This window comes from Lemur catta, chromosome 2 (assembly GCF_020740605.2).
Source record: "Lemur catta isolate mLemCat1 chromosome 2, mLemCat1.pri, whole genome shotgun sequence".
NCBI classification, from domain to species: Eukaryota; Metazoa; Chordata; class Mammalia; order Primates; family Lemuridae; genus Lemur; species Lemur catta.
The window spans coordinates 71,712,535-71,731,343 of NC_059129.1; the positions used below are offsets into that span (position 1 = coordinate 71,712,535).

At 33.7% G+C, this 18,809-nt stretch overlaps 1 protein-coding gene and 1 long non-coding RNA gene across 5 annotated transcripts in view; one reads left to right on the forward strand and one right to left on the reverse strand.

Annotated features, from left to right (window-relative positions):
- Positions 1 to 18,809, forward strand: part of FAM135A (family with sequence similarity 135 member A) — a 101,804-nt gene that overhangs the window by 61,516 nt on the left and 21,479 nt on the right. For 2 of the 4 annotated variants that reach the window (XM_045543811.1, XM_045543814.1), the window contains 7 exons: positions 5,814 to 5,887; positions 7,280 to 7,434; positions 7,657 to 10,015; positions 11,503 to 11,663; positions 15,499 to 15,590; positions 16,375 to 16,472; positions 18,300 to 18,451. In XM_045543811.1, coding sequence (XP_045399767.1) covers positions 5,814 to 5,887; positions 7,280 to 7,434; positions 7,657 to 10,015; positions 11,503 to 11,663; positions 15,499 to 15,590; positions 16,375 to 16,472; positions 18,300 to 18,451 — 3,091 coding nt within the window. The remainder of the gene's footprint in view (positions 1 to 5,813; positions 5,888 to 7,279; positions 7,435 to 7,656; positions 10,016 to 11,502; positions 11,664 to 15,498; positions 15,591 to 16,374; positions 16,473 to 18,299; positions 18,452 to 18,809) is intronic. The other 2 variants (XM_045543813.1, XM_045543812.1) reach the window with 2 other exon arrangements.
- Positions 14,624 to 18,809, reverse strand: part of LOC123632986 — a 29,583-nt gene continuing 25,397 nt past the window's right edge. Inside the window, exon 4 of the long non-coding RNA XR_006733522.1 lies at positions 14,624 to 14,678. This is a non-coding gene — a long non-coding RNA (uncharacterized LOC123632986). The remainder of the gene's footprint in view (positions 14,679 to 18,809) is intronic.

Sequence of the window (18,809 nt, forward strand, 5' to 3'; positions counted from 1 at the left end):
AGTAAGTCTTATTGGCACCATATTTCCAACAACATGTGCTCCCCTAAAGTCTTTTTGTCACAGTTTGGTAATTACTGCAATATTTCAGACTTTTTCATCATTATTATATCTGTTATGGTGATCTGTAATCGGTGATCTTTCATGTTACTATTGTGATTGTTTTGGGGCACCATGAATCAGGCCCATATAAGACAGCAGGATTAATCAATATATGTTGTGTATATTCTCACTGCTCCACCAACCTACTTTCCTCTGTGTCTCTGCCTCTCCTCAGGCCTCCTTATTCCCTGAGACACAACAATATTGAAATTAGGCCAAACAACCCTACAATGGCCTCTAAATGTTCAAGTAAAAGGATGAGTTGCATGTCTCACTTTAAATCTAAAGCTAAAAATGATTAAGGTTAGTGAGGAAGGCATGTCAAAAACCATGTAGGCCTCTTATGCCAAATAGTTAGCTAAGTTGTGAATGCAAAGGACAAGTTCTTGAAGGAAATTGTAGGTGCTACTTCAGTGAATACATGAATGATAAGAAAGTGAAAGAGCCTTATTGCTAATGGGGAGAAAGTTTGAGTGGTCTGGATAGAAGTTCAAGCCACCCACAACATTCCCTTAAGCCAAAGCCTAATCCAGAGCTAGGCCCTAACTCTCTTCAATTCTGTGAAGGCTGAGAGAGGCCAAAAAGCTAAAGAAGAAAAGTTTGAAGCTAGCAGAGGTTGGTTTATGACGTTTAAGGAAAGAAGCTGTCTCCATAGCATAAGAGTGGAAAGTGAAGCAGCAAATGCTGGTGTAGAAGCTGTAGCAAGTTATCCAGAAGATCTAGCTAAGATCATTAATGAAGGTGACTAAATTAAACAACAGATTTTCAATGACAGCCTTCTATTGGAAGAAGATGCCATCTAGGACTTTCATAGCTAGAGAGAAGTCAATGCCTGGCTTCAAAGCTTCCAAGGACAAACTGACTCTCATTTAGGGGCTAATACAGCTGGTGATTTGAAGTTGAAGCTAATACTCATTTACCATTCTGAAAATCCTGACTCCCTTAAGAATTATGCTAAATTGACCCTGCCTATGCTCTAGAAATAGACAACGAAGCCTGAACGACAGCACATCTATTTACTACCAAATATAGGCAGTCCTTGGGTTACAGACAACCTAATTTATGGTGTTGCATACTGAAAAATTGGCTCCCAAGGCTCCATAAGGATACTTTATAATTAAATTAATAATTCAGGAAATAGTTTCTTCTGTGCATGTAGACAAACCTGCATGGCATAAATGGTTCATTGGCACAGCATCTTTACACTAGCAGCTAGTCTCATTGTTTATATGGTCACTTACACACAGCATCACTTCATCTTTTTATTGGATTTTGTGAGTCTGTGTTTACCCTTAGGACCATGCCTCCAAAGCAGAAGTCCAAGTGAGCCTTCAGCAAAGAGAGAGGTGATTACAATGGAAACAAAAGTGGAAATAATAAAGCATTCGGAGAAAGGCCAGATGGCATCATTCACTGAGAAAGCATGAGGCTTTGGTCACTTGACTGTCGTAACAAGTATAAAGGATAAAGTGAGAATAATGGAACATGTGAAAGGCAGTGCTCCAATGAAAGCATCAATTATTACTAAGCAGCATAGTGAATTAATTATTGAAATGGAAAGGTTATTAATTGATTTGGTTAGAAGATGAAAATAAGCGTAACATTCCTATTATTAGCCTAGCACTGATGGCAACATTAGATGAGTGTTAACTTCTGGTATTCCTTTTTGAAATTTCTCCCATCTTCTATCTCAACTTTTTGTATGAGTTTGTTTTTATGATCTGTTTGAATTAAAAAAAAGAGCACAATAGTCTCTGTAAATTATTACTAATATTACAGTACAGGGGTTTTATTACTACAGTATTACACACTGTTATTATATAATGGCTACATATAAGCCATTATAGTATTATTATTATTACCGTATATGTGCTATTCATCAGGCATCCAGGTTACATACAAATTCAACCTAAAAACGTATCAGGAACGTATTTTGTCCATATTGTGGTCTGCCTATATTTTAAGCCCACTGTTGAGACCTGCTGCTCAGGAAAAAAGACTTTTTCAAAATATTGCTGTTCATTAACAATGCACCTCACTCAAGAGCTCTGATGGAGATTTACAAGGAGACTTAATGTTATTTTCATGCCTGTTAGCACATCATTCAGCACATCATTCTGCAGCCATGGATTAAGGAGTAATTTTATCTTTCAAGTCTTATTATTTAAGAAATACATTTTGTAAGACTATAGCTGCCACAGATAGTGATTCCTCTGATGGATCTGGGCAAATTGAAGGGTAAATTGAAACCCTTCTGGAAAGTATTCTCCATTCTAGGTAGCATTATGAGCATTCATGATTCATGGTAGGACGTCAAAATATCAACACGTGCAGGAGTTTAGATTCAAAACCTCATGGATGACTTTGAGGGGGTCAAAGACTTCAGCTACAGCTGCGGTGGAAATAGCAAGAGAACTAGAATTAGAAGTAGAGCCTGAAGATGTGACTGAATTGCTACAATCTCATAATAAAACTTGGATGGATGAGGAGTTGCTTCTTACGGATGACCAAAAATGTGGTTTCTTGAGATGGAATCTACTCCTGGTAAAGATGCTGTGAATATTGTTGCAATGACAAAGGGCTTAGAATGTTACATAAAGTTAGTTGATAAAGCAGTGGCAAGGTTAGAGAGGATTGATTCCAATTTTAAAAGAAATTCTACTCTGGGTAAAATGCTATCAGAAGGCATCGCATGCCACAGAGAAATTTTTCACGAAAGGAAGTCAATCAATGCAACAAACTTCATTGTTGTCTTAGTTTAAGAAATTGCCCCGGCCTCCCCAATCTTCAGCAATCACCACCCTGGTCAGTCAGCAGCCATCAACATGGAAGCATTGGCAAAACCATTACAATTCACTGAAGAGTCAGATGACTATTAGCATTTTTTAGCAGTAACGTATTTTTAATTCAGGTATGTACGTTTTTTTAGACATAATGCTATTGCACATTTAATTGACAGCCATATAGCATAAACATCTGTATATACTGGAAAACAAAAACATTCATGTGACTTGCTTTACTGAGATACTCACTTTATTGCCATGGTCTGGAACTGAACCCACAATGTCTATGAGGTATGCCTGTACTGAACATAATTTAGCCCTTTCACAGTGATTTAGTATCATTATGAATTTTATTTAATGTGCTCAACGTTAATACACTACTGTTCCATGCTATAAAAAAGAACGGGATATTTGATCCTCCATTAAAATGAAAAGGTCCCAGGTTATATTAATTTAATTCCTTTTGTGTGCTTTTTTATAGGGATAGTCTAGGGTTTTGTTTTTTTTCAGCATCATTCCTTATAATGTACACTTACCTCTATAGTTCTTCATTTTCCTTTGTCTAATTTTCTCTTTTAATATGCTGTGGATTGAGAAACCAGATACTTAAACCATGCAGAATTGTATCAGATAGTAAATATAAATTAGCTTTGTGTAGTAAAAGGGCTTTATGGTATTTTGCTATAAGTATAATGCAAGGACTTAACATTTGCTCAATAACATTGGCAAGACACCATCTTTTTTTAAGGCAACATAGATATTATAATCTCTCAGATGTAAACCCTGCATTCAAGATTAGAATCTAATATGGATATGCACATATGAAATTGTATTGTAAAAAATATTGTGTTAGCAATTTGAATAACATATTAGGTCATACACAGATAAAGGAGCATTTAACTCTGTAAAGCATCAGTGAATACCCATTTTTGAATGCTCAGTTTTTTCCTTGTAGCTCTGCTTAATTTTGAACAGTTGATGTTGTCAAATAAATAAGTGAAATTTAAAAAAAAAAGTACAAACACACCCCTGATTTTTTATAAACATATATAACGAAAGCAGTAAAATATATTTCTCATATTCTAAGTTTAAATTTGTAAATTTAACATTTTTTTCCTATATATGTCTTTTGTCTAAAATTAAGTTGTATTACCATCAGGTGGCAGTCATACCTTAGTGATGGCCACACTCTACAGTTAATAAGTTTATTCATTACATATTGCTGCAGCATGATCATCATGTTGAGAGAGAATTTAGAAAGAGAAGTTCATATATGAGTGCATGCAGAAATGGAAAGATTTTCTGGTAATGGATTCTTAATGCAGAAAGGAAAAGATAAGTGGTTTGGAGCACAAGATTTGGAGTTTCTTAAATTTTTATTTGAATCCCAGGTGTATTATTAGTTATCTTGTCCTTGCCAAGTAATTAACCACTTTGTGCCTGCCTCATTTTCCTCACTAATTAAATGAATATATCTACTCTATAGGATTTTGATATAGTTTAAAGCAAAAAATGAAAATTAAGAAATGAAAATAGAGACTAGTAGGTAAGATACTGTCGAGAAATGATAGTTATTGTAGGACTTAGGGAAGGTAGAGAGGGAAAAGCAACTAGCCAGTTTTGCATTCCCAGCTACAGCTGTAAGAATCCAGATAACTTAAAGATGCTTCCCCAACACCACCACTTTATAGCCTCCAGGGAAAACATCTCTAGGAGATAGGCTGACAGGCCAATACTTTTTCTCACCTTTCCCTTAGTGTTGGAGAGAAAGAAGAGGCAATTGGACAGCATTTGAAAGTAAAGACATAGATTGCATCCTTGTCATTAAAGAATCATACTTACCTTTCCCAGCCTTCCTAATTGACTTGTTCCTCTGAAGACTCAGGTTCATCTGCTTAGGAAAAGAAGTTTAGTAAGTCAGAAATAAATCTGGCCAGACCTTGATGACAAGTAAAATACATATCTAATTCATTGTACATTTAAAACCAAAGAACCCCAGATCATATTCCCTTTAGGAAAGAGTCTTGGATATAATATAATTTCAAGATATAATGGGATTTCTCTCCCTGCTCTGTGCTGTCCACATAAGACATCTTTTCCATCTCTGTTGCTTAACATTGTTCCAGTAGCTGAGGGAGCCTTTCCTTTTATAATTAAAAATGAAAGGGTTAAAATACAAATATGATGGAAGAAATATTCAGCTAGATTCAACAAGCTTTTACCAAGTGTTTGTTTCTGTAACATGCCAGGGTACATATTTTGGGGAATACAAAGGTTGTCAAAACAGTTCCTACTCTAAAGAACGTTACACTTTAGGAGGGGAGATGTTTCATGTATACAATTATTTTAGGGCAAAATGTGAATTTTATAAAGGCAATTAGAATAGCTTATATTTATATATACTCTCCAGATTACAAACAGTTATACGTTACATTGTTCTTCACAATAACCTTATAAACAGGGTAAGTGTTAGGTTTAATTTAACAATGAGTCACCTGAGGCTCAAAGATTAAATACCTAAAGTCACTATGCTAGAAAGTCAGTCAGTTCAGCTGGCACATCCATGGATGCCTAGAGCATAGCACAGTGGAAGTGCTGTCTGATTGTATTGTCTTCTGCATGTGTTGAGTGGGCACTATTCCAGGTATACTGAGGATGTAGTGGCAAATAAGACAATCTTTGCCTTTAAGAAGGATAAGTGGGATCTAGAATGTAAACCTAAATTTCTCACTCTAAAGTCTGTTGTTTCTTTTACTTCATGCAGTACCAAAATAAGTGCTTAGGCAACACTGAAAAGGAAGAAAAGAAGTTTAATTCTCATAGGGTGGTTATGGAAGGTCTAATGGAGGTGGTTTCTCTCCCTACCATCCAATGCCAGATTGACTTTTTAAATGTACCATATTATTAATACTCTGTCTTGGAATTTTTTAGGTACGCAGATTTTCTGAGGCATTCTTTTGTTTTGAACATCCAAGAGAAGCTGCCATTGCATACCAGGAACTTCAGTGAGTAGTATAAATCCAAAATTAAAATGATTTTATTTCCTTTAACATAAGATATCTATCTTAGAATTTATCAGTAACAGAACATACATTATTAACAGTAGAAGAAATTAGGGGAATTTAAAGTTCAGAAGTCCCCTTTTTAATCAAATAGAGTTTAATCTTATGACTTACTTCATGAAAGCCCAATGCTTTACACACAAAGAAGCATAATGCCCTGTACCACTTCCTCCTCTTTTTTATCAGATCTACTATAACCTGGTAGTCCCATATATCTCTAGCTCCAGCCTTCCATTTGGCTATCTTGCTCTATCTTTATTTTCACCGGTCAGCATCTGTTACATTCATCATTTTTTATTACAGATTTTCATAGGTACTGCCTTCTGCAATGTAAATGATTTACAGTTAAAATATCCTGAATAAATGCCTTCTGTCTTTCCTACTGAGTATATTTGTGTCTGGTTTTCTTTGGCTTTAAAGAATATTTTGAGGACATTATGCTGAGCAAAAGTAGCTAGACGTAAAAGAGTAAATACTGTGTGATTCTATTTATATGAAGTTCTCAAATAGGTAAAACTGAGGTGAAAAAAGTCAAGACAGTGGTTGTCTTGCTGTTGACTTGGGCTGAGAGATTGGGAAGACGTGGGAACTCTGAGTAGATGGAAATGTTCTGTATCATGTATCCATTTGTCAGAATCATACAGCTAAGATTTTTATAATTCAGTACATTTAAATTATACTTCAAAAACACTGTAAATAATAGTAGAGGTTGGGGTAGGTAGTGAGTCTTGAGGTATAGATAAAACAAGAAGGGCAAATGTTAATTGTTGAAGCTGGGTGATGGGTATATGGGATTTTTTAATACTATTCTGTGTGCTTTGATTTGTTCAAAATTTTCCACAAGAAAAGTCTTTTTAATTGTTTTATATTGGAAAGTTATATACCTTGTTTTAAATAGCTGTTAATTTTATTCATCAATATATATTAAGTAAAGCGTGACAATAGAACACATTTTTTTCCCAGCACTATCATCAGATAGTCAGTGGGCATTTAAGCTTTTAGTATTTCTCCTATATGCTATTCACAGCAGATTAGGAAGTTCAGACATTAAGCATAGAGACTCACTTTGAAATAACATAAAGTATAAAGAATATAATAGAAATTAAATAATTTATTAACAAACCATAATTTTATAAGTCAATAATTTATTGCCAAAAAACCGTAATTTTCATTTTACCAGTTTTTATCTCTCACCAAGCAGCTTTTTCATAAGGAGATTATGTCTTCAAGAAGGGAGATAGGAATGATAGGGGGAAGGGGACAGAATAGAGTCTGTAAAGTAGTGTTGGGTGTAATTTTTTTAAATTATAATCTGACTTAAGAAATATTTTTCAGTGCTCAGAGTCATCTACAGATGTGCACCGCTATCAAAAATACTTCCTTCTGCAGTTCTCTTCCACCCCTACCTATTGAATGTAGTGAATTAGATGGAGATCTCAATTCATTACCTATAATCTTTGAAGATAGGTATTTAGATTCAGTTATTGATGGTAAGTATAATCTAACTAAAATATACAAGCTATGTGTATAGTTTTCAGTATATTCTTCCTAATATACATAAAACCATTCCCTAATGTGGAGCAGTTTTTTTTTCCCCCTGTAGTTTTATTTATTTTTGAGGATATTAGAAAGTTATAGTTAGAAAAAGTAGTCTTAATCATATGAGTTCTCACACTGTTTTAAACCTGAATCTTTTTTTCTTTGGATAAAAGACTTAGATGCACCCTGGATGGGAATTCAGAATCTTCAGAGATCAGAGTCCAGTAAAATGGATAAATATGAGACTGAAGAAAGCTCTGTAGCAGGAGTTTCTAGCCCAGAGTTGAAAGTCAGACCTGCTGGTGCCTCCAATATTTGGTATACAGAAGGTGAAAAGCAGCTAACAAAATCTGTAAAAGGAAAGAATGAAGAAACAAATAAATCCAAGGTTAAGGTTACTAAGCTTATGAAAACAATGAAACCTGAAAACACAAAAAAATTAATAAAACAGAACTCTAAGGATTCTGTGATTTTGGTAGGCTACAAATGTTTGAAAAATACAACATCAAATGATCTCACTAAATGCTTTGACGGCAATCCTTCACATAGTCAGAAGGAAGGTCTGGATCCCACAGTATGTGGATATAATTTTGACCCAAAGACCTACATGAGACAGACAAGTCAAAAGGAAGCTAGCTATTTGCCAACTAATACAGAGAGAACTGAACCAAAGTCTCCAGATATTGAAAATATGCAACCAGACCAGTTTGATCCTTTGAACTCTGGCAACCTAAATCTTTGTGCAAATTTGTCCATTTCAGGTAAACTTGATATCTCCCAGGACGATAGTGAAATTACACAAATGGAACACAGTCTGGCATCCAGAAGTTCATCAGATGATTGCCATGATCATCAAACAACCCCAGCTTTGGGATTTAGAACAACTGAAGTAAAGCCCAGTAATACAGATCCTTTCAGTGGAGAGAAAATAACGGTTAAAATGGAACCTTGGACAGAGCTTCGACAAGATGAAATATTTGTGGATAATTTACTATCCAACTTTGAGTCCTTAGAATCTAATGGTAAATCTAAATCTATAGAAGTAACACTTGAAAAGGAAGCTTTACAAGAAGCAAAGTGTCGTTCTATTGGAGAATCATTAGCTAAATTAAGAAGTAATCTACCTGCTACTTCTACAAAAGAGTATCATGTTGTAGTAAGTGGAGATACAATTAAGTTACCAGATATTAATGCCACATATGCCTCATCTAGATTTTCAGATTCAGGTGTTGAAAGTGAACCAAGTTCTTTTGCAACACATCCAAACCCTGACATAGCCTTTGAAACTGTGCAAGGGCAAGGTCCTTACAATAATGAAAGATTATTTCCTCAGCTTTTGATGAAACCTGATTATAATGTAAAATTTTCATTGGGGAGTCATTGCACTGAGAGTACAAGTGCGTTAAGTGAAATACAGTCATCTTTGACATCCATAAACTCTCTACCTTCGGATGATGAACTGTCACCCGATGAAAATTCTAAGAAATCTATTCTACCTGAATGCCATCTAAGCGATAGCAAAACTGTATTAAATCTAGGAACAATTGATCTGCCAAAATGTGATGATACTAAAAAGTCAAGTATTATTTTGCAACAGCAGAGCGTTGTATTTTCAGGGCATTTGGACAATGAAACTTTAGCAATACATTCCTTAAATTCAAGCACTAAAGACTCTTTACAATTTGTTTTTTCAGATGAAGATACTTCCAGTGCTGTGAAAAGTAGTTGCAGCTCCAAACCTAACTTGGACACTGTGTGTACAAGCTCCCAGAGTCCTGATAAATCTAATAACTCTGCAGGGACAGCAATTACATTAAATTCAAAACTGATTTGTTTAGGCACTCCCTGTGTCGTTTCAGGTTCCATTTCTACTAATACAGAAACTAGTGAAGATAGAACTGTGAAAAGAAAAAATAGTGATACATTAAATCTCAAACAAATATATTCAGAAGCCCCTACAGTTGAAAGTGAAACTCATCTGGATACAAGTGACCCTTTTTCAGCCAGTACTGATATAGTTAAGCAAGGACTTGTGGAAAATTATTTTGGTTTTCAAAGCAGTACGGATATTTCTGGCACATGTGCTATTAGCTACAGTAATTCAGTTAGCCCTCAGAAGGAAACTTCTGAAAAAGAAATCAGTGATCTTCAGGAGGAACAGGGTAAAGAGGATGAGGAGGAAGAGCAGGATCAAAAAATGGTTCAAAATGGGTATTATGAAGAAACAGATTATTCATCTTTGGACGGAACAATAAATGCTCACTATACAAGCAGAAGTACACTATCAGAAGAAAGACTTATAAAATCTGAAAAAATAAATAGTGACTATCTAAGTGATGGTATAAATATGCCTACTGTGTGTACTTCTGGTTGTTTGTCTTTCCCATCTGCACCACGAGAGTCTCCTTGTAGTGTTAAATATTCTTCTAAAAGTAAATTTGATGCTATTACAAAACAGCCAAGCAGTACTTCTAACAACGTCACTTCTTCAATTTCCTGGTATGAAAATTCACCAAAACCTCAGATACAAGCGTAAGTAATGGAGCACAGTAGTACATGCTACTAAATATATATATATGTAGAACATCATAAATAGTACTAAATGGTTGAATATCTATTTTCTTTTCTAGTTTCTGTAATACAAAAAGTTCTCCTTTGATTAGCCATCTAAAATGGAGACATGCAATGTACTCTTTCACGGACAGATCTATAATTCCCAAATAATTGCCCTTTTCTAAACGCTACATATTCCTGATACAGATTTTCTATTGGTAATTTTGTATTAGAAGTGTGGAATAATTGAGGTGAAAACTCTTTTTTCATCAGTTCCTCATTTCTCTCTCAGACAAAAGCTAAGTTTTATGACTGTATCTAGGAAATAAGGACAATATTAGATAAATGAATAACAGGTTCGTAGAAACTTCTTAAACCTACCAGTCCCTGATTGCCTCTGCTAAGTCAGTGGTTTCCAGAACTGAGGTTTCATGAACCAGTAAAATATCCAGAAAAATTTGGAGATTACATAGGTTTACTAGCATATGCTGGTTTTTAAAATATTCTGCTGTCTCAGCCCAGATTGAATCATAATCTCTGGAGTAAGAGGTCTGGGCATGTGTACTGTGGATTTTTAAAGTTCCCAGATTATTCTGATTAATGCATGAAAATTAAGTTGCTTAGAGCCTAAAGCTAGGGAAACCAGTGAAGTGACAATGGCTGATTAAAAAATTACAATATGCTAGAAAGTTGAGTACCTCAAACTGTCTCTGAGTCATCAGAAAGCAATGATCTATATGTTTTCACCCAGTGTATCGTATTCCATTTAGTGTTCATCAGCTTCTTTCGGTTTCACTTTTATCAGTATAGATAATTTAATGTTAAATAGTTAATAATTTCTGATGTTTGAAGTCCCCAAATTGGTTGGATTTGTCTGTCATTCCAAATGAGTGTATGGCACCAATTTTATTTAGTCACATCCTCCTTTTCTGCTCCTTCTTGTTGATATTGTTAGAGAAAAATACAAATAATTTAACCTGCTAAATACTATAACTATCATTTTTACTGTTACATTTTGTAGAATAGCTCCTTCCCTTCCATTGGTGTATGATTAAAAGGAGCAAAGATGATAAGATTTGATGACAGGAAAACATCTGATTATCATCTTTCTAGTGCCTCTCCCAGCTCTTCTATGCATACAGTATTAAATTTTATAGAGAGCATAACTTCACTCCTAACATTTAACATTTTCTTAGTTGATTTCAAGTTTAAAAGAATGTTTTAAGTGATTTCAGGTTTAAAATAACTCATTGTATTTGATCAGAAGATGCACTAAGAATAGTAAAGAAAATGATCTTCTGATTTCTAAATCATTTACGTGATACCACATATTTTCATGATTTTAAAACCAAATATTGTTGGATTTCCTTCTCTGCTATTCTCTAAATCCACGAGTTTATCTTTTTGGTTCTAAAAACTGAATAAGATCCTTAGTAAAGGATATCTTTCATAATATTTTACTTCAGCTTCCTTCAGGCAAAAGAAGAATTGAAGCAACTTAGACTTCCTGGGTTCATGTACAGTGATGTTCCTCTGCTGGCATCCTCAATACCTTATTTTAGCATGGAAGAAGAGGATGGTTCTGAAGATGGAGTACATCTCATTGTCTGTGTACATGGTTTAGATGGTATGTGACATCTATTCATATAACCCATAGCAACTCAATATATTTTCTTTTCTTGATGGATCTCACTTAGTTTTATTTAATCTTTCTACTAAAAAAGACTTTTACATTGCTTAAATTAATTGAATCTTAAATACATTTTAAAACAAAAATATGCTTAATTTTACTTTTTCTAAACGTAAAATTAGGTTCCTTTTTAAGTAAATTTTCTATGGAATTGACACTCATGTGCCAACAGTTTGTTTACTTTAATTTTAGATTTCATTGTCTTCTCTCTTACCGTTGTTTTTTGGCAGCTGTTACCTTGGGGCAATCATTTTGTGTCCCTCTGCTAGTCTTCCTAGTTCCCTTTTAGCTTGCTTTAAACTGTATGGACTAGAAAAATCAATATTCTTAGGAATTAAACTTTCATTAATTAATTAAGATATAAATTAAATTCTAAATACAGGTACCTGGCTTTAGTGCTATGGTTTTATGACAGCTATTTTGGTTACTCAACAGTTTTTTTCTTAGATGGAGGAACTGTTAGAAGATGCTAAATATCTCTCTAGACTAATAAGGGTATTACTGCATTATAATAAGATTCTATAACAACAAACTAGATTTTAAGGATTATAAAAATGCTAAAGTGCTACTGAATTGTCATAAAATTAGAGATTTTCTTAAAAAAAAAAAAACAAAACGCCAACCAGACTCTCAAGTAAAAAAGTCCTTAATACTTTCTTCCTCCTCCCTACATAATAAAATTTTCAAAGATTTAGTCCCCCAAGAAAGATTTCTTGGCCCAGTGGAATTGCTGGCAAATTTTTCTTTGAAATTTTCATGAAATCAATTATCCCTATGTTCCATAAATTGTTCTAGAACAATAGGAAAAAAAGATAGAATGCAGCCCACTTTATTCCTTTAAGGTAACCTAAACTTATTACCAAATCTGATAAAGGTATCATATTGACAGCCCAGATAAACAGTAGACAATCTGACATACTGAATAAACTCATAAATGTACTTAATAAAATTCTAGCACATGGAATTAATATATTAAAGTAAGGTACTACAACAAATAGAGTTTAATTCCCAGAACACAAAGATAAGTGAATATAAGGAAATTTGTTAATAAAATGTACTACATAAGCAAATCAAGTAAGAAACCATTGATAAATTTAATATTCATTTCTAATTATGACAACTAAGCATAAAACTTTGACCTTAAATAGGACTAGTCTATAATTCATTAATGTGATTAAGCATATATGTTTCTAGCCTATGGAATAGTAAAACACTAGAGCTGTTCCTTTTAAAACCAGGAATAAAACAATTATCTCCATCAATGCATTAAGTGATGAAATATCTAAAAGGTAAATATTAGAAGAGTAAAATAAAAACTTAACAATTGATAATGACATGTTTATATTGCTAGTAAACCAAAGGAATCAACTAAAAATCCACTAAACTAATTTTTAAAGATAATTTTTTTTTTTTTTTGGAGACAGAGTCTCGCTCTGTTGCCCAGGCTAGAGTGAGTGCCGTGGTGTCAGCCTAGCTCACAGCAACCTCAAACTCCTGGGCTTAAGCAATCCTACTGCCTCAGCCTCCCCAGTAGCTGGGACTACAGGCATGCGCCACCATGCCCGGCTAATTTTTTTTTTTTCTATATATATATTTTAGTTGGCCAGATAATTTCTTTCTATTTTTTTTTTTTTTTTTTAGTAGAGACGGGGTCTCACTTTTGCTGAGGCTGGTCTCGAACTCCTGACCTCTAGCAATCCACCCGCCTCGGCCTCCCAGAGTGCTAGGATTACAGGCGTGAGCCACCGTGCCCGGCCAAGATAATTATTTTTATATTTATATACGAGGAGACTTCAAAAAATTCACAGAAAAATGGATTTAAAAAACATAAACTTTATTTCTCAACATTGTCTCCATCAAGTTCAAAATACTTTTGTAAGCAGCGATACCAGTCATTTAGTCCATCTCTAAAGAACTGAGGGTCCTGGAATTTAACCATGTCAGCACAGTTTTTTTTGTTTTATATTATTAACTGAAGAAAACTGGATGCCCTTTACAGATTTTTTGAGATAGAGAAACAAACAAAAAGAAGTCAGAAGGAGGCAAGTGAGGACTGTGAAGTGGATGCCTAATGATTTCCCAGTGAAACTCTCACAAAACTGCCCTTGTTTGATGAGAGGAATGAGCAGAAGCATCACGGTGATTGAAAAGGACTCTGATGAAGCTTTCCTGGATGTTTTTCTGCTAAAGCTTTGGCTAACTTTCTGAAAACATTCTCATAATAAGCAGATGTTATCCTTCTTTGGCCCTCCCAAAAGTCAACAAGCAGTATACCTTGAGCATCCAAAAAAACTTGCTACGACCTTTGCTCTTGACCTGTCCCCTTTTGCTTTGACTAGACCACATCCACCTCTTGATAGCCATTGTTTTGATTGGGTTTTGTCTTCAGGATTGTACTGGTAAAACCATGTTCATCTCCGGTTACAGTTCTTTAAAGAAATGCTTCAGGATCTTGATCCCACTTGTTTAAAGTTTCCATTGAAAGCTCTACTGTTGTCTGCAGCTAATCTGGGTGCAACTGTTTTGGCACCCATCTATTAGAAAGTTTGCTCAACTTTAATTTTTCAGTCAGGATTACGTAAACTAAACCAGCTGAGATGTCTAGATGTTGGCTAATGTTTGTGCTGTTAATCATTGGTCCTTTTCAATTGGAGCACAAACAAGATGAATTTTTTCCTCACAAATTAATGTGGATGATCTGCCACTGTGGGCTTTATCTTCAACATTGTCTTGTCCCTTCTTAAAACGAGTTATTCATTTATAAACTACTGATTTCTTTGAGGTGTTGTCCCCATGAACTTTTTGTAAAGTGGCAGTGGTTTCACCATTCTTCTACCCAACCTTCACCTTAAATTTGATGTTTGTTCTTCAATTTTAGCAGAATTTGTGTTGCTCTCATAGAGGCTCTTTTGAAACTGGTGTCTTATTCTTCCTAGTGCCTCAAACCAGATCCTGTTCAGACATATTATAACAAATGAGTGTGAGTTTATTTTGGTACAAAAAAATTTTGAAGTCCATGCATAGTTTTTTCATAATATACATTTTCCATGAACTTTTTGAAGATCCCTTGTATTTTATATCTGTATCATAAATATGTTTTTATATCTTTTGAGTTAATTATTAAAATAAACTAAGATATTCAAATGGATTTTTATTTTTCTCAGTGTGTACCAGTACCACCAAAGGAAAGTCAACAAGTTAAATATAAATCTAAAATGTATTCAATGGTTTTTTTAAGTGATCACCTAGAATGGTGATGGTAAGGAGTCATTTATAGCTACTATAGCCAACAGTCACCAAAGTGATGTACTAACAGTTTGGTAAACAAACACACTGCTAGGTAGAAGAGTGAAGCATCAACGTGACCAAAACCTCTAAGAAACAAACTGTTGAATGATATTATCTGGCTAATAGAAATTAGCTTTGACATAAAAATTGAGACCTCTTTATTTCATTTTTTTTTTTCTTTTTTTTTTGAGACAGAGTCTCGCTCTGTTGCCCAGGCTAGAGTGAGTGCTGTGGCATCAGCCTAGCTCACAGCAACCTCAAGCTCCTGGGCTTAAACGATCCTACTGCCTCAGCCTCCTGAGTAGCTGGGACTACAGGCATGCGCCACTATGCCCAGCTAGAGATCTCTTTATTTCAGAGCATATTGTCTGTTCATAAATGGCAGAGGCCATAAACTTGTCTCCAAAAACTGTAAAAGTGTATGATAGTATACTTTGTACCTTTACTTTATCTCATCCTTTAAACATCATTTTTCATTTTCTAGGTAACAGTGCAGATCTCCGATTAGTAAAAACTTATATTGAACTTGGACTGCCTGGGGGAAGAATTGATTTTCTTATGTCTGAGAGAAATCAGGTACAATATGGCAGTGTTTTCAGTGGAAACAAACATTTTGTACCAGGTTCTACCTAAGTGTTTGCTTACTACAAAATGCCTATACTAGTAGACATAATTTTTCTGATTTCTATGAAATTTAACATAAGTTCATATCCAAAGGAAATATATATGTTCTACATTTTTACTTATAAGCTCTTCTCTTCACATATGAAATAATCTGTACAATTTCACATTTCTATACAAGTATTTCTTTAATTGAACCATTATAAATATTAATACTGGTAGAGGACTAAACAAATAACTAAAAGAAGCAAGTGTTATTAAGAATACTGAGCCTTTTTCCCCCTAGAAACTATTTTTCCTTTTTTTTTGAGACAGGATCTTGCTCTATCACCCAGGCAGTGCAACGATCATAGCTCACTGCACTTCAAATTCCTGGGTTTAAGCTATCTTCCTGCTTCAGCCTCCAGAGTGGCTAGGATTACAGGCATGTGCCACCATGCCTGGCTGATTTTTCTATTTTTGTAGAAATGGGGGTCTCATTGTGTTGCTCAGACTGGTCTCAAGCTCCTAAACTCAAGCAGTCCTCCCCTCTCAGCCTCCTAAAGTTGTAGGCATGAGCCACCACACCTGACCGTTTTGCTATTTTAATATAATGAATATTATATTTACTAACTTCTCTAAAAAAAACTGGACATAACTATATTTTCAATATCTAAATTAAAAATAATGCTTATATTCAGTTTTTCATGTCATTATACATATTTCAGAATATAATGTATCTGTTTTGGTTTTTTTTTAGAATGATACTTTTGCTGATTTTGATAGCATGACTGATCGTCTTTTGGATGAGATAATACAATATATTCAAATATATAGTTTAACGGTTTCAAAAATAAGGTAACTTCTATAATATTACACAATTTATTTTTATATGTCTATAAATTATAGAAAAACTAAACAATTTGTGGTAGTGTTGTCCTATTATGAAACATAGACTACAACTGAATTAAAGTGAAAAAAATTGAGGATTTTAGGGAAAGGCCATATTATGTGATAATATTTCTGTGAAATGTTCAGAAATAGCATATTATAGAAATAGAAAGTAGATTAGTGATTTCTTAGAGCTGGGGAGGATGAGGGATAGGAGGTGATAACTAAAGGATATAGGATTTCTTTTTGAGGTAGTAAAATGTTCTAAAGTTGATAGTAATGATAGTTATAACTCTGACTGTGAATATATTAAAAAACATTGAATTGTACATTTTAAATGGGTGAATTATATGCTCTGTGAATTTATATATTTGTATATGAAACAAAAAAATATTTTCGAAGTTTTATGACTATTGTATACAATGTGAGTCAGTTTTCCACAAGCAAGAGATGATGATCACACCAATATGTCTTCTTATTTAATTAGATATTATTAACAGATATGGGAGAGAAAAAAGTCTTAGTTTCTGCTAGTCCAGTAGGAATTAAAGGAAAAGGCAAAACCAATCTTCCTGCTTCAAAAAGGGTAGAATTAAACGGATTACATTCATATCCCAACTAGAGGAAAAAGCTGGCTCTGTATACCATAAGCTTTTGTAAAGTTTGTTTCCAGTTTGAAGTTTAGAGACTAAAAGGAGAGATAAGCAATTTTTACTTTAAGTCATTCTTTAAAAATAGAATTCTGTTAAAGTAAAGTAAGAGGTGCAGGTATGTTGGAAGGAGGAGAAGTTCTTGTTCTAATTATTCTTTTCATTTATGGATTTTAAAATATTTTTTGATTACTAAAGTTTCTACAGTGATCTTGTATTCCTTTTATTCATTTATTATTTTTGAGGAGAAAAATAATATATTCAATTTTTTCATTCATGCATAAAAGTATTACCTCTTTTAGATTGTCAGTTACAATCTACTATTTTCCAAAAGCATGATCTGGGTAATAGCAGACTATTAGCTACTATTATACCACCATAATTCTCACCCTACTCCTTTAGGAACTTCAGTTTGGTAGGGAAGTTTGTCCTGAGCTTCTCACTAGATTTATCTGTAAACCAATGTTTAGACGGCTTTCACTTTCTCTTCTTTCACTGCTAATTGTCCCCAGAGATTCTATACCATCTATTATAAAACAATGGTAAGTAAAAAGACTCTTGATTTAAACTATCCCATAATAAAAGTGAAGTGCTCCATAAATATTAATCTTTTTGTATCATCTTAGATTTATTATAGGAAAATACACATATATTACCTGTGCCTTGAAAATACTGTTAGTTGAAAACTTGCCCAACTTTGAAGTGCAGACCAGAGAATAAGAGAAACAGATACATAATATCTCCTAAGTTGTCCTTTATGAGTACAATTTCATTATTTTTTTTGAAGTCATGGCTTAACAAGTAAATAATTTGTGTGTGTGCCTAAGGAGACAAATTTATAATCTAGTAATTACTGTTTTTAAAATATATTTATTTCTAAGCAGTTACAAAGTTTGAATAAAAATTCTCTAATAAATATTTTGTTTCTATAAATATTTAAGTTGTATGATAATGGAATCTTCTATAACATTCTCACATTGTTTCCTTCAAAAATATGCCATTTCAAAGTATCAAAGCATAATTTTAAAGCATATTAGAAATTTTCATATTCTTAGTATTTCACATCTATGTATAGTGTATCAGCTTTGATTTTTGGTCTTAAAGCTAATACTGTGGAAGAAATGACTTTTTCTTTCTCTTAAAGCTTTATTGGACATTCATTGGGCAATTTAATAATACGTTCAGTGCTTACAAGGCCAAGGTTTAAATATTACCTCAACAAGCTTCATACCTTTCTGTCTCTTTCTGGACCTCACCTTGGTACACTCTACAATAGCAGTGCTCTTGTTAATACAGGTAAAAAGTTTTATTGTTCCGTATAAAAAAATATGTTGGGGGAAAATTTAAATATGTATTTAGTATTTTCTGGTGTTTATTTTTGAGCCAACTTGTCACATACTTGGAATTTCATGAAGCAAAAAATGTAGCTAATTTTCCATTTTGTTGTGCACATAAAATAAGTTGATAAACGTCAGTTCAGGAAATGATTATTCTTCTATTAAGATGATATTTTTCAAGTCACAAGAGCATTTTTTTCCTTTTTTCCATTAAACTCTAATTATTTTAGCTTATCGTGTAAATAAGCTATTTTGTCATTTCATTAGTTGAACAGATAACAAGTAAACAACTATATGTAATATATTATAAAGTTGTA